The following is a 15,774-nucleotide window of genomic DNA, read 5'->3' as shown; positions in this document are numbered from 1 at the left end:
AGAAAACATTACAAAAGTCCCGAAATCATAGGCAATTGTTCTAATAATCCTCCGTTTTGCTACTAAAACCTACTGAAAATAACTGAAACACATGCTATGAATAACGTAAGATGATCTGTCATTAAAAAACTAAAAAAAAAAAAAAGATGTTGTAATGGTGGTAATATTTTTTTTTTGTATTCATAACTACATTATAGTTGTAACTTTTTGGTCCACAAGTCCTAACTCAACTGGAAAAAAAATGTCAAAATTTTTAAGTTGGACACAAATATCGGGGCTTGAACTCCAACTCCTTCATTTGTTTGTGTGAGTTTTCAATGACTAATGTCATTTCATCTATCTACCAATATAAAAGGTGTAACTAAGTGGTTGGTGGAAGCGTTTATTGAACTTTAGTTGAGATTAAATTAGTCGAGACTGAAGAGAAATTAATTACCAAAACATACAGCGGAATAAAAAATACCGATTTCCTTTCCTTGGATCATTACGAATTTGACATGATCAGTAAAAGAATTTTACCTCTCGAAGTGCAAAAAAGAGTCTCGATCACAGCAAAGCATAAAGTAAAGCCTCTACTCGTCCACACGAACGGTGCTTCTCTGGTTCCCGGTGCTAGCCAAGCGATCAGAGGTTTGGGAGAATTAGGGATTCTTCAGAACACTTGTAACCTCTGACTTCAGCACAAGGGTTCTGTTTATAGAACTCCTTGTGTGTTATGTTAGTCAGGAAACGTTATTGGGCCTCCGTAATCCCATTAACGCATTTAGCTTTTGCTAATTGATTCGCGTTATTTGCTAGACACATTCATCTTACAAGTCTTACTTATATTTTTTTCTTTTGACTGTTCTATTGTGTGTGACCCTATAGGTTCCTGCCAAATTGGCAATAATATTAAATCTTATATTTAATATTATAAACAGTGAGCAGTATCTAGAAACACATCATTGCTACCCAAATGACAAGAATGTCAAGTGATCTGACGAAATCTTTTCCATAATAATGTTCATGCATACAATTACTCTTTTCTCCTCATATCTATATTGATCAGAAGACATAGATTTTATCACCCTTGTATAGATCAATATTTATATTTCTTGATTCCAAAATATATTGAATAACGAATAAGCCCAACATCTCATATTGGCTTAATTCGGCATGAGCATGCAATTTTACAGGCATATTTTACCAAGAGGCCTAAAGATATATCTTCTGTTATGAGAAGGGACAAATCTCATCTAGGACACTCATGTCCCTCAGCATGATTCGTCAAGTGCTCATTAACCAACGTTATGGTTATCCTGTTACGGACAACGTTTGAATGATAATAAAACACTTGAGTCCACTTCTAGTGATCATAGTGGTTTCAGGTCTACTAGTGGCATACACCATTATCATTGTGAGAATATCTTATGACATTTTCATAACATACTATGTAGTATTCTCACAGTGGGTCAATCCAGTATAAATATTACTCCTAATATTTATACCTATGTATAGACTTAATATGTCATATCCATGACCCATGAGATGTGGTCATCAGTCTACATACATAATAGTCTCTGCGCTTTATTATTATCCTAATTATATTAAAGCTTGACTATAGATAAATTTAAGAATAATGTTCTTTATGTTAATGTAATCTCATGATTAAGTCACACTTAATATTACATTACACGAATTATCTATTCTAGGGACTTTATTAATCTTACAACAATTATAATAAAGAATGTCATATATATTATTTAATAATAAAAGTCATGATACACATCATAAATTTAACATAAACTATTGACATCTAGGGCTTATGCCAACAGGGACACATATTGATTTTTATTTGTAATAACATTCGGTCATTTTCTTTAAATTTCACAATATTAATGTCATTTCCCGCAAGAACAGGGTTGTTAATTAAGATCGAAGTATATCTCCGTCTCTTTTTATAAGACTATTATACAAAAAAGTTGTGTCCCTAAATATAAGAATATTTATAATTTTTTTAGCTATTACTCTTTTTTCAAATACACCCCTCATTAATATTATCAATACTCCCCCAGTCACTATTATAAGAAAAATTTCACTTTTTAGATACATTAAATAATTAATGTATCTATGTTTTTTCGTTTATCTAGTAGATACATTAATTATTAAATGTATCTACAAAATGAAGTTTTGTTTATAATAACGATCAGAGGGAGCATATATTAAAATATGAAAAGTTAACAATAAATATCTCTATAAATAAAGGGTAATTTTGTAATAGGAATATACATTTATGACAAATTTATTACTTCAAACATCCCGAGATTTTTGTAAACTATTCATATAAAAAAAGGGCGGCGGAAGAATAGTGTAGCATTGAAAATTATGTAATCAACTCAAGTTTAAAAAGTATTATTCTACATTTAATACTTTTTCTAATGTAAATTTTGAAAAACATATTTATATTGTTGAACATATTTTTTATTGAGTATTGTTTAGTATTAATTTTTTTTAAAGGACATTAGAAAAAGTATTACATTTTTTTTTGACAAAAATAAATGATATTCATTCATTCAAATTGATAGAGTAAATCGATACAATGCAAATTCGCGAAAAACAAAAAGGATGAACCTACAAACAAACTCACAACATCCATGTTAATAGCATAAAACGATAAAGCACAAAAGCCTACACATATGACTATATCCATGTCTCCGGAATACTCATGTCTCCGGATCTGCAACGTTGAAGACGCCAAAGTCATTGATTGGATCTGTACTGGATCTAAGTTGATCTGACAAACTGAACCAAACAAATACCTGAACAAAACAAGAAAGACAAACAACTGGATCTAAGCTGATCTGACAAACTGAACCAAACAAATACCTGAACAAAACAAGAAAGACAAACAACACCGCACAAAGACGACAAACAACACAACGTCGCACTAAGACGGCGAAATCACGGAAGAAAAACGAAATAGATGTGAAAATCACTTATTCCAATAAAAGGGAAAGAGAAAAAACGATTTAGAGGGGTGATTTTGGGTAAAAAATTGACCCTAAATCACCCCTCTTTGATGACGGCCCACACAAGAGAGAAGGAGAAAAGAGAGAGAGATTTTAGAAAAGGCGTTATTTAACTAAACGTTGTTAGATTGTGGAGTTTTTTACTTATCCCCGGCATTTCACATTCCAAAACGTTTAGATATCTCTGATTAGTGTTTATAAAGGCGTTATTCAAGATAGTTAATGATACTAAAAATTATCTTTTCCAAAGTTTATTGGAAACTACATTTAGCTTTCAAAAAATTTCAAGTAGCTTTCACTTTATATAAAAGGTTATAGAATAGGGGATATCAAATTCTGTCAAAAAAAAAAATAGGGGATATCAAATAATACCATTTCGTTCCACTTGCATGATGGCATCTCCTTCAGTTCCATCAACGGGAGTGGAAAGGGAAAGCAAAACAGCAGAACCAAATTGGCTTGAACTACCTATAGATTTGACAATAAACATTCTCCAGAGGCTTGATACTACTGAAATAGTCACAAGTGTGTGTCAAGTGTGCTCTTTATGGTGGAATATTTACAAGGATCCTCACATGTGGCGCACTATTTCAATGATCAAGTCTTCACACTATGACTATTGGGAATGGTTACAAATGGATTTGGAGAAGATTTGCCGCTATGCAGTTAACCGAAGTTGTGGTCAACTAGAAGACATTGATATTGAGTTTTCTTTAACTGATGATCTCTTTAAATACATAGCTGATTGGTGATTAACTTTAGACTCTTTCAAGTATTAATGTCTTTTTTCTTTACAAACTTATTTCTATTGTTGAGCATATTTTTAATTGTTTTTGCAGTTGAAATTAGGCTGTGAACCTTTTTACTGTAATAATCTAAAATCATGACAAATATTTTTGTTATAATAACGTTTTAATTTACATTTCACAGTGGAAGTCACCTACGTCGCATCCGGCTTATAGCTTATGATGCTGCGGATAACCTTTCCGAGAAAGGATTTATTGAAGGCATGAAGAAACTTTCGATGATAGAGGAGCTCGAAGTTTTATATCCCGTCAAATTGTCCCGGAATTCTATTGAAGCTGTTGGTGGTTGTTGTCCTCTTCTGAAATCACTGGAATGTCAGCTCACTTTCGATATGGAAACTGATATATCTGATGATGAGTTTTTGGCTATTGCTAAAACAATGCCTCAACTACGTCATCTTAAAATTTCTGGAAATAAGCTCTCATCTGATGGAATTCTAATAGCCATTCTTATTGAATGTCCTCTTCTTGAATCTCTTGACCTGGGATTATGTTTTAGTTTGGAATGGAGTGAAAGTTTGAGGAAAAGGTGCTATGATCAAATCAAAGATTGTAAACTTCCAATAGAGTATCATAAATTTTTACAAGTGTTCCGATGGAATCAACCTCTTTATTAAGAGGACTGATTCCTGTCGTAGAGGTTTGTTTAGGTGACGGTGTTGAACTTTGTTGCCAGTTATCGATTGTTCATCTCCTAGTTATGCTTGAAAATACCCAAATGTTTTGAAGGAATTTTATTAAAATCATGGAAGGCTGTTAGTTTTCTTTTTCAACTAGTGTACTTAAATTCTCCTAGAATCCTCAATATTTCTCCTAGAATACCCAAACATCGAAAGGAATGAAGTTCTTAACATCGAAAGGTATTTGCTATCGCAAAAACAATACCAATAATATGTCATCTTAAAATTTCTGGAAATGCACTCAAAGTTTTAGGAAGTTTGAGATTTGAACGAAATCAAAGATTTTAGACTTCCATTACATTTACAAACCATGGTGATATTTTTTTTTTTTATTCCTTAAGTGGAGGTTTAAGTGATGGTGTAACTAGTGGTCAATTTTTATCCTGTGAACACTCAGATGGTAATTCTTGAAAATACACAAATGTTTTGAATAAAGTTTGTTGAAGTCATGGGAAAGCCTAAATGTTTTCTTTTAAGCAGTTTACTTAAACAATGCATGGTTCACTTTTTATTAATCTTGTATCAATGCGTGGTCGGTATGCTTTATTTTTTTTTTTTGATCAAAGCAATAAAATATAAAAGACAAGAGAGGTCTGAACCGATACATCAGAGTCACATAGAGAAAAATCGATGAAAAGAGAAAACGAATCTATACCAAGGAAGGAAAGACCCTAAGGAAAGATGTGTCAAAGACAACCATTGTAAAAAACTAGACAAATTATGACCATTCATGGTCAAACCACAGCTAAAAGACTACCCTCTCTATGAAATTTGAACAAAAGTTTGGTACTCTGAGATATTCTGTTGCAATTGAACCAATTATTTTGTATCTGTCAATGAGGGTTTGGAGGTACCCTTTTGGGCACGAGTCCTCATACCGGCTGAGTTAAAGCTAGAAGGCTTCACTTTGTTCATCTGCTTCTTCTTCTTTCTCTCTGTCTTAATGCTCTCAGATAGACTTGGATAATCTTCCATCTCAAGCCTCTTGTTATGGCTAAGAGTGACCTCCATCACCTCTTCTACTTCTTCTACATCAACCCCCCAAAATTTGGAATTATCAATATTTTTTTATCCAAATTATTTTGATTTGAATCATATTTGTATGTTTGTATCACCCGCCTTTACGAGCCAACCAAAGATCGGTACATTTGGCGCAAGACGTTAGGTAATAGAGAGTTGCGGTTAATCCCTAACCTGCGTTACTAATGCGTGGTTCATATTTGTATGATACATAAACATTATTTAATATATGTGAGCGAAACCTATCCAGCATATCAGAATTGATAGTTTATGAACAATTTGCTTACAACTGAATTTTGCAGGCAACATGAGAGTTAACTGACTAGGCTGGACCTTATGAACAATGTATTCTAATATAAATTTAATCAAAGCTATAGAGAGTGTGGATGATGCATAAGAGGCAATTCTCGCGTAAAATGTTTTTGATGTCTTGAATCAAAAACTGTTAGATAGCGAGTCAATAAGATTTAGAGAGGGGAAGGAGTTGATGCAACAACATTGAATTGACGCATCTCCTTAGCAAGAGCTATAAGCCCTCGCTGAACGCCATAAAGTTCAGCTTGGAGGATGTTAGTTGAACGCTCGCAATATAATGAAATTGAAAAACCAATCCGCATGCACTCTATAACACCCCGATTTTTGCTAGGATTATTTATTTATTTATTATATATATTTAATTGTTTATTGGATGTGTTTGAATTGGGATTAGTGGATTTTTAGACGATAAGGGTATTTTTGTACAAAAAAAACTTTATATTTGTGTACTTTCGTTATACACTTATGCTTGGAATAACTCTTATTTTAATTCAATCTTTTGTCTTTTTTAAGAAAAAAATTGAAAGGTCAATGATCTCAAATTTTAATATTCTTAAGGAAAAGAAATTGACTTTTAAGTTGTGATTTGAGCGAACGAGTTTAAACTAACTAGGCGAACTGAGTTGTTCGTAAACTTGAAACGAGTCGAGTTCTAGCAAAAAAAAAGGTTAGTATCGAACTCAAGTCGAGTTTCGATACGAATCATTTCTTATCGAGTCGAGCTGAAGCTAGTTTGACTCGACTCGACTCATTTCCAGCCCTAGGCCCAAAATTAAAAGCCAACATAAAATACTCCTTAATCAATTTACTTTCTCCCATCATCATCATCATCATTTCATCTCATCACTCAGATTATATTTCATTTCTTCTAAAAAAGAAACCCTAGCCGTCAACCACACATAACACATCATTCCTCATCACCGATGAGACCGGTCTCTCTTAGTTATAAAAAAGTTCTTTGAAAAATAGAGAACATGAAAAAACACAATATAAAATACAAAATTCTATAAAAATATATTAGTATGATGATGTATGTTATGCATGAAATACAAATTTGTGAGAATATGAATTTTTTAATTATATTTTCAAATAAACTGATCAACTTATCCAAACCGAACCAAACCGATTTGTTTGGTTTGGTTCCTTTTTGAAAAGGGGTGAAAACTGAACGAAACCGAACCAACAAAGAATTGATTGCTTCAGACATTTTTTTAACTGAAAGCCGGTCCAAATCGAACCATTACACCCCTTTCAAGACAAGGACATAATTGGAAAAATGGTATTTTTATAATGATTTAAATGCGGTCAATCCACTTTTTTAATAGGTGTGTCTTTTATAATTTTATAGGAAACATAATAAAAAAATTCAGAGTGATTTTATCTCATCCCGGCTTTTCACTTTTCGTATTAATTTCGCTTTAAAAACACATGTATATTATATAGAATAGAATGTTATACTGTAATGCAGAGATCAAATAAAATGGTGAGGGAAGCACAAGACATCCAAATTGGCTTGAACTTCCAAGAGACATAACACAAAACATTCTCCAAAGGATTGGTACCATTGAAATAATCACAAGTGCATGTCAAGTTTGCCCTTCATGGTGGAATATATATGCAAGGATCCTCTCATGTGGCGCACAATTCGTATATCCATGATGCACTTTTCACGCTACAACTATGCAGATTTGGTGAGGATATGTCGCATAGCAGTTGAGAGAAGTTGTGGTCAGCTAGAAACTGTTGATATTGAGTATTTTGGAACAGATGGTCTTCTTGAATACATAGCTGATCGGTAATGAACTTTAAAAGTTTTTAAAATATATATATTTACGTGATTCTTTTTAGATTTATTGAACAAATGATGTATGTGGTCTTTATATATAGACTACATACAACACTTATTGAATGAATCTAAAATGTTAAATTTTGCTTATAATAGTGACCAGAAGATGATCGTGACCTTTAATGTGATCGCCATGAATATCTTTTATATTTCTCTAAGAAAATGCATTATTTTAATACAACGTCAATCCGTTTAAATACAACGTCCATAAACTTAAGAGAGATAATATGCATTATTTTTAAACTCTTAGTAGCAATTATCAAATCGCAATTTAAAACTATGTCATGAGTTTTATTTACGTGTTTTTTATTTAAATTTTTACAGAACAAGGAATTGAAGGTAGTCAATTACTCATCTGTCTCTATGGTGATGACTTAATAGTGACTGGTAGTGATGTGAATGAGATAGAAGCATTCAAATCTCAGATGATGAATGAGTTTGAAATGACAGACTTAGGAAACTTGACATATTTTCTAGGCATGGAATTGAAGTATGCATCTGATATATTGAAGAGGTTCAATATGATGAGCTGCAATCCATCATCATCACCTGCAGAGACAAATGTGAAACTGGTGATGAATGAAGAAGAAGGAGAAGAGGAACTAGTGGATCCTACATTGTTCAAGCAAAATGTTGGATCACTAAGGTATCTATGCAATAGTGGGCCTGATATTGCATATGAAGTTGGAATGATAAGCAGGTTCATGAGTGAACCAAGAGTATCTCATCTGCTAGCAGCCAAAAGAGTGATGAGATACATCAAAGGAACACTAGAGTTTGGCATTCTATTTCCTAAGTGTCTGGATGAAAACTCTATGGAATTAGTAGCTTACTCTGATGTAGATTGGTGTGGAGATAAGCAGGATAGAAAGAGTACCTCAGGTTACCTATTCAAGTTTCTGAATGGCCCAATTTCGTGGTGTGCTAAGAAGCAACCAGTTGTGGCATTGTCAACTTGTGAGTCTGAATACATTGCAGGATGTATGGCAGCATGTTAGGCAGTTTGGCTTGAAAACATACTCAAGGAGATAGACATAGAAGTGAGCAAACCAATATGGCATATTGTTTATAGATAACAAATCTCCTATAAGCTTAGCAAGAAATCCAGTTCTGCATGGAAGAAGCAAGCACATAGAAGCTAAGTTTCATTTCTTGAGGGAGCAAGTGAACAAGGGAGCATTGCAGATTGTTCATTGTTCCACTGAGCTGCAGCTTGCAGACATATTCACTAAGGCATTGAAGGTTGACAGGTTCATCAAGCTAAGGAGTTTGATTGGTATGACATAAGTGGAAACTTGAATTAAGGGAGGATGTTAGTTTGTTTGCTAATTCAAGTTTATCTAGTGATATAATCATACTTAGTGGTTAATCACATTTAGTTTTTGTTTGTTATGAATTAGTAACAAGTTTGTTAGAATCTAGCTTATATTTGTTAGGGTTTGTTACTTAGCTTATACTTCAAGCAACCTAGCATATACTTGTATATAAGCCAATTCACTTGTATATTTTTCATATCTCAATAATACAATTCAATTACTTCTATTCTCAAACTACTTTCATTCTTCAATTCTCTCAAAAACCAACTAAATCTCAAAACCCTAAGTCTTAACTTGTTGATCAAGTAATTGTTGCTGCGCTAACATGATGAAGGGGAAATGAATTGAGAGTCTAAGACGAAGAGGTGAGCTTCAATTCGTATAAAGTAATTAAAGATCCGGTAGAAAAAGTGAGTAAGTCTACATATGAATGTCATAGATAAAGTTGTTTGTGAACTTCAAAGTCAATCACTCCATTTGATTCCTTTCGAGAAAACATTAACAGAAACTCAAAGGCATCAAACAGAAAAGAAGAAAAGGAGATACAAGAATGCCTTAGTAAAACTTTGATGGTCTCAAAGAGAACTGCATCAAGATGACAAAGAAAAATAAGATTTGAATAAAGAACTTTGATGAGGGCTCCTCTATCCTTATAATAAGTGCTCATCTATATGAAATGTGATAAATATTTTTTCTGTAAGACAAACATGTGCTCGTCTATCTGTATTTTTTCTTTGTATTATATTTATTTAAATCAATTTGCTTATTTTAATTTATATTACCTATAAGGTTTAGGAAAATTTGATTTAAAAAAGTTTGACTCAAATTTGAAAGTTATTTAGTTCCTTAAATGTTGGTGCAAATTTCAATATAAATTTTGAAGATCATTGAATTGTTAAAGGTACAAATATATATTTGTAGAACCCATTTATAATTAACGGATTTATGCCTAAGATGTTCTGACACTATGTTTGGCTTGATGGAGAGTGGTGGAATGGAATGGAGTGGAATTGAGTGGGAAGGAGTCACATTTCATTGTTTGGTTTTGTAAAAAAATTAATGGAATGGAATGGAAAGGAATGTGATGGAACCCATTCCATTCAATACAATTCTTTTAGCCAAATTTTCATTTCAATTAAGGGTGTATCCAATGAAGGTGACATTTAGGGTACACAAATTGTAAAATTTGTGTACCCATACACAAGTAAACCAAAACCATTGATTTATGTATTTAAAATTAAGTGGCTAGGATTGTTTAACTTTTGACTTGCAATACCAGGTTGTAAAGCCCAAATAATAAATCTTGACCCATTTTTCTATAAATTATGACATGACCCAGAAAAATAAAATATACTGCAAAAGTTTCCCCCACACTTCTAAAATTGTATATATTTGTCTGCACTTAATAAAATATAATAAATACACATATATCTATTATATATTACAGTGAAAATATTTGTTCCAAAGCAGAAGACGTGATGCATACAAGGAGGTCGACGAAATCACGATTTTGAGGAAGACTAAGTGGAAAGGGGCAAAGCGCAGCAGATCCATCTATCTTGAATCAAATATGTAAGCTATCTTTCTTGAATCACACTTCCACTTCAATATTTCAAACATCTTTCCTCTTTTAATTTTGGTTGAGTTTTGTTGTGAACCTGAGCACTATAATTGAATAATAAGCATTATTTTCTTTTGGGTCATTCTTTTATATGTTTATGTTATTAGTTAAACTTGTCATTAATATCAATGCATTTCCTTTTCTAATAACAACAGTGATAAAAATGGATGATTCAGAAAGTTCATCTTCAGCTACTGAGGTGTGTATTAACCTATCTATAGTGTTTAATAATGTCCTAAATGTTGATTAAATTGATGAAATGTTGTGACATATTTTTACTAAATGTAGGCAGGGGGTGGGTGTAACTTTGATGCTGAAAGTGCAATTAACTGTGTTCAAGATTTAGGGAAATTTAACTTTAAAAATATGAGTGAAGAAGAATTGATTCGATTCCATTTTCCAGATGTTGGGGTGGCATTTCAATTTTATAATTGGTATGGTTGCAATCAAGGGTTTTCAGCTAGAAAATGTAGGATTGTCAGGAAATCTGGTGGTGAAATAATACAACAGACATTTGTGTGTCATAGGGAAGGGCAAAGGCGAGAAAGGAATGACAAAACAGGGACTAGAAAGCGAGAACAGAAGCGAAAAAGTAGATGTGGTTGTGAGGCAAGATGTGTGGTTCACATTGAAGAGAGTAGTCGCCGCTGGTATATCAAATATTTCAATGATGTACACAATCACGCATTTGTGGATGATATGTATTCTGGCATGCTACCAGCACATAGGGAGATGCCGGATTATGACAAAAGGCAGATGCATACGATGAGAAAAGTTGGCATTAGGACTCCCAACATCTACTGTTTGTTTGCTATGCAAGCAGGAGGATTTGATAAACTTCGTTATTCTAAACGTGATATGTATAATGAGCAAGTGAGGCAGAAGCGAACGCAATATACGGATGCTCAAATTGCACTTGATTTTCTTCACGAAATGTGTTCAAATGACGAAATGATGTTTTGGAAACATACGGTGGATGAAGATGGAAAGTTAACTCGTCTGTTTTGGTCTGACAGTGTTAGTCGGAGGGATTACTCGGTGTTTGGGGATGTTTTGGCCTTCGATGCTACATATAAGAAGAATAGATATCTATGCCCGTTGGTAGTTTTTTCTGGAGTCAATCACCATAACCAAAGCATTGTATTTGCGGCTGCCATTGTGGCAAACGAAACCGAAGAGACCTATGTGTGGTTGCTTGAACAATTTTTGGTTGCAATGGCAGGAAAGAGTCCAGTGTCGGTTATTACAGATGGTGATCTTGCAATGAGGAACGCCATTGGACAAGTATTTCCTACTTCTCATCATCGCTTATGCGCTTGGCACTTGTTACGCAATGCAAGAAGTAATGTTAAAAATCCAAAGTTTGTATCAAGGTTCAGACAATGCATGTTGGGTGACTATGATGTTGGCGAGTTTCAACGGAAATGGGATAAGATGGTAGCAGATTTCGGATTAGAAGAGAACGCATGGGTTCTTGACTTGTATGAGAAGAGAAACATGTGGGCAACTGCACACATACGAGGTAACTTCTTTGCTGGGTTTAGGACAACTTCTCGCTGTGAGGGGTTACACTCTGAATTTGGCAAGTATGTGAGTTTACGAATTAAATTATTGGATTTCCTACAACAATTTTTTCGTTGGTTGAACTATATGAGGTATAGGGAATTTGAAGCCGACTATTCATCATCACATGGTGAACCTGTATTTCAAACTCAATACCGTTCCCTTGAGAAATCAGCTGCTGATGTGTACACGAAAGAGGTTTATATGCTTTTTCGACCTGTGCTTCTAAGGGTATATACATACACGGTTGTTGACATCACCCAATCTGCATCAGTTTTTATATGCACGGTCTCCAAGTATTGTAGAGAAGGTTTGGAGTGGCATGTGTCTTTTTTTCCATCAAGCTTAGAATTCAAGTGTTCATGTGAGAGGTTTGAATCACTAGGCATACCTTGTGAACACTTGCTTGATGTTATTGTGGCTTTGGACATTGTTAAGTTACCAGAATCTGTTGTGTTGAAAAGGTGGACAAAAGATGCTAAAGTCTCAGTTGGTACTTTTGCTGTTAAAACATTTCATTCACGTGACCCGGCTTTGGTCAGTCAATACATAGGAATTACTGAGCGTTGTAAAAGGATGGTTACGGCAGCGATTGATTGTGGCAGACCAGATTACCTTCAGGAAACTATACAAATGGTAATGACACAAACTGATAAATTAGAAGCAGTTCGAAGAGGGAAGGAGGTGCCCCTTGCAAATATTGATCCATTTATTGATGGTACACTGCTTAACCCCGATCGAGTCCGAAGCAAAGGGTGTGGTGGAGTATCACAAACCAGAACTAAAGATAGTAAGAAAAAGGCAAGGAAAGCACCAACTTGTGGTCTATGTGGAGCAAAAGGTCACTATCGAAAATCATGTCATTATGACAGAGATATTGGTGTATTAGGACATGGTCAACCACAATCCACATCTACCTACGTTGACGAGGAAGATGACTACGAAGACCTTGATTGTGCAGATGTGGATACGGTAATAACATTTATGTCAGCTCAAATGTGTTTACTAGCTTAAATTCATTATACTAGTTTTTTTTTTCTTCTAACTACCATTTAAATGTTTTTGTTGTAGAATTTACTTTCGGATTGATTCCTAAGATATGGTCAAGGTATTTTGTGGAGGGAGGTGAATCTGCAATAATTATCAAGTGGTCTCATTTTGTTTATGCATAATGGAATTTCAAGATTTATTTTTGGTGCTGTGTTTGGACCTGTTATGGTGTTGTTTTTTGGGTCATTGGTGCGGTATTGTGGCTGGTTTCTGTTGGCAGTTCAGGGAGCAGGGAGGGTGTTTTGATTTGGGCGTGTTTATTTGGGTAGTTTTGTTTGGCTTCCCTTTCTTTTTGCTGTTTTTGTTATGCTTATCCAGGACCTTACGTTGCCTTGGCAGTGTGCTAGTGGCTTTTGGTTTTTGTGTTGCCTTGGCAGTGTGCTAGTGGCTTTTGCTAGTGGCTTTTGGTTTTTTGTGCCTTGGCAGTGTTGCCTTATCATGACCTTTTATGCCTCCAAGCCTGTACTCCAAGTTGCATCTAGAATCCACCTTTGTGTTTTCGCTTGCCCATAGTAGAGAACATGATTATCATTCTGTCTAATGTGTGGTATAAATACCTTGGATATTGTATTCTGCAATTAATATTCCAACAATTATAGTTGGTATTTAATGATTAAAATTAATTACATTCAGCCTATTCCTCAGTTTAATTGTTCACACATTACCTTGCTTCAAAAAAAAATTGTTCACACATTACCATACAGTGGTCTGCCCAAAGCAATTATAGCAGAAAGAAAAAGCTTCTTTTTATCAGTTTGAATTGACTATTGATATAAAACTGACAATATCACGTGGGTAGATGACCAAGAAATTACGGCTAGCAGCTGAATGGTGTGACATTAAACAGTATTCAGCATCGGTTACCGTAAAAAATACCATAGTAATTCGGCTGTATTACGGGGATGCAGACCCAGTAAAAGGCATGTCAACATAAAAAAAACTCAGATTGTTTTTATTTCTTCTAGATAAACATTATCCGATGGTACTTTTCATAATTTTTGTTTAGGTTAAATAAGTAAATTGTCCCCTTAAATATATTAATATTTGATTTTAATTCCTATAAAATACTCTCTCCGATCACTATTGTAAGTAAAAGTTGAATTTTTAAATTCATTCAATAAATGATGTATGTGGTCAATATATAGATCACATACATCATTTATTGAATGAACCTAAAAAATCTATTTTTGTTTATAATAATAATCGGAGGGAGTATTACTTTGGTTTTTGGTCTCCAAAATTTTCCATCTATGAAATTAGTCTCTACTTTTTAATCATCTAATGTCTAATCTTCATATTTTTTAATGAAATTTTTCAGAAATGTGTAGAAAATTATGACAATAGTTTCCAAAAAAAAAATGTTAGAATTTTTGAAAAATAAATATTCTAGAAAGTCACATGTTGGTTAGACATGAATTAACTAAAAATTAGAGGCTTATTTCAAAGATTGAGGGATCAAAAGCCTAAGAAATATTTCAGGAGGACTAAAATCAAATGTTGATATATTTAGGAGGACTAAAATCACAATTTGAGTTCATGCTTCATTCTTGTTCAAATTAGGTCACCTTCAATAGTTTGATTGATTCTATGTGACATCGTTAGTCGGTTGGATGTGTTATAGTGTACGAAAAAGTGTCCTTCCATGTTGACACATTTCTAAAGAGATAGTTTATCGGATAGAATTATACCGAAGATTTTGATAATCACAATTTGAGTTCATGGTTCATTCTAGTTCAAATTAGGTCACCTCCCACAGTTTGATTGATTCTATGTGACACGGTTAGTCAGTTGGATGTGTTATAGTGTATGAAGAAGCGTCCTTCCATGTTGATAAGTTTCCAAAGAGATAACTTGTCGGATATGATTATACCGAAGATTTTGATAATCACAATTTGAGTTCATGGTTCATTCTTGTTCAAATTAGGTCACCTCCCATAGTTTGATTGATTCTATGTGACACAGTTAGTCAGTTGGATGTGTTATGGTGTATGAAGAAGCGTCCTTCCATGTTGATAAGTTTCCAAAGAGATAGCTTGTCGGATATGATTATACCGAAGATTTTGATAATCACAATTTGAGTTCATGCTTCATTCTTGGTCAAATCAGGTCATCTCCCACAGTTTGATTGATTCTATGTGAAATCGTTAGTCGGTTGGATGCGTTTGAATCGACGAATTAGCGTCGTTCCTTGTTTACAAAGTTTCTAAAGGGGTAATTTGTCGGATATACTTATACCGAAGATTTTGATAATCACAATTTGAGTTCATGGTTCATTCTAGTTCAAATTAGGTCACCTCCCACAGTTTGATTGATTCTATGTGACACGGTTAGTCAGTTGGATGTGTTATAGTGTATGAAGAAGCGTCCTTCCATGTTGATAAGTTTCCAAAGAGATAGCTTGTCGGATATGATTATACCGAAGATTTTGATAATCACAATTTGAGTTCATGCTTCATTCTTGGTCAAATCAGGTCATCTCCCACAGTTTGATTGATTCTATGTGAAATCGTTAGTCGGTTGGATGCGTTTGAATCGACGAATTAGCGTCG

General features: G+C 33.9%; 2 protein-coding genes across 2 annotated transcripts; both read left to right on the top strand.

Annotated features, from left to right (window-relative positions):
- Nucleotides 1-3,397: 3,397 nt before the first annotated feature.
- Nucleotides 3,398-4,587, top strand: LOC146954210 (F-box protein SKIP19-like). Its single transcript, XM_085752948.1, has 2 exons — nt 3,398-3,756; nt 3,939-4,587. The coding sequence occupies exons 1-2, from the start codon at nt 3,398-3,400 to the stop codon at nt 4,429-4,431; spliced, it is 852 nt and encodes a 283-aa protein (XP_085609074.1). The 3' UTR covers nt 4,432-4,587.
- Nucleotides 4,588-10,413: 5,826 nt separating this feature from the next.
- Nucleotides 10,414-13,540, top strand: LOC146954209 (protein FAR1-RELATED SEQUENCE 5-like). The gene is made up of 4 exons (XM_085715277.1): nt 10,414-10,563; nt 10,768-10,811; nt 10,901-13,147; nt 13,247-13,540. Exons 2-4 carry the CDS (start codon nt 10,776-10,778, stop codon nt 13,262-13,264), a joined length of 2,301 nt encoding a protein of 766 aa, XP_085571403.1. The 5' UTR covers nt 10,414-10,563; nt 10,768-10,775; the 3' UTR covers nt 13,265-13,540.
- Nucleotides 13,541-15,774: the final 2,234 nt, after the last annotated feature.

This window comes from Medicago sativa, chromosome 1, assembly GCF_051527215.1.
Source record: "Medicago sativa cultivar Bolivia chromosome 1, Bolivia_mono, whole genome shotgun sequence".
In the NCBI taxonomy this organism is placed as follows: domain Eukaryota; kingdom Viridiplantae; phylum Streptophyta; class Magnoliopsida; order Fabales; family Fabaceae; genus Medicago; species Medicago sativa.
Note: the sequence above shows the minus strand (reverse complement) of the source record. Positions and strands in the feature narration are given on the sequence as shown.

Coding starts and splice junctions, on each gene's coding strand:
- LOC146954209 (XM_085715277.1), top strand. CDS start 10,776: ATGGATGATTCAGAAAGTTCATCTTCAGCTACTGAG. Junction 10,812..10,900: donor GTTCATCTTCAGCTACTGAG/GTGTGTATTAAC, acceptor TACTAAATGTAG/GCAGGGGGTGGGTGTAACTT.
- LOC146954210 (XM_085752948.1), top strand. CDS start 3,398: ATGATGGCATCTCCTTCAGTTCCATCAACGGGAGTGGAAAGGGAAAGC. Junction 3,757..3,938: donor TTTAAATACATAGCTGATTG/GTGATTAACTTT, acceptor TACATTTCACAG/TGGAAGTCACCTACGTCGCA.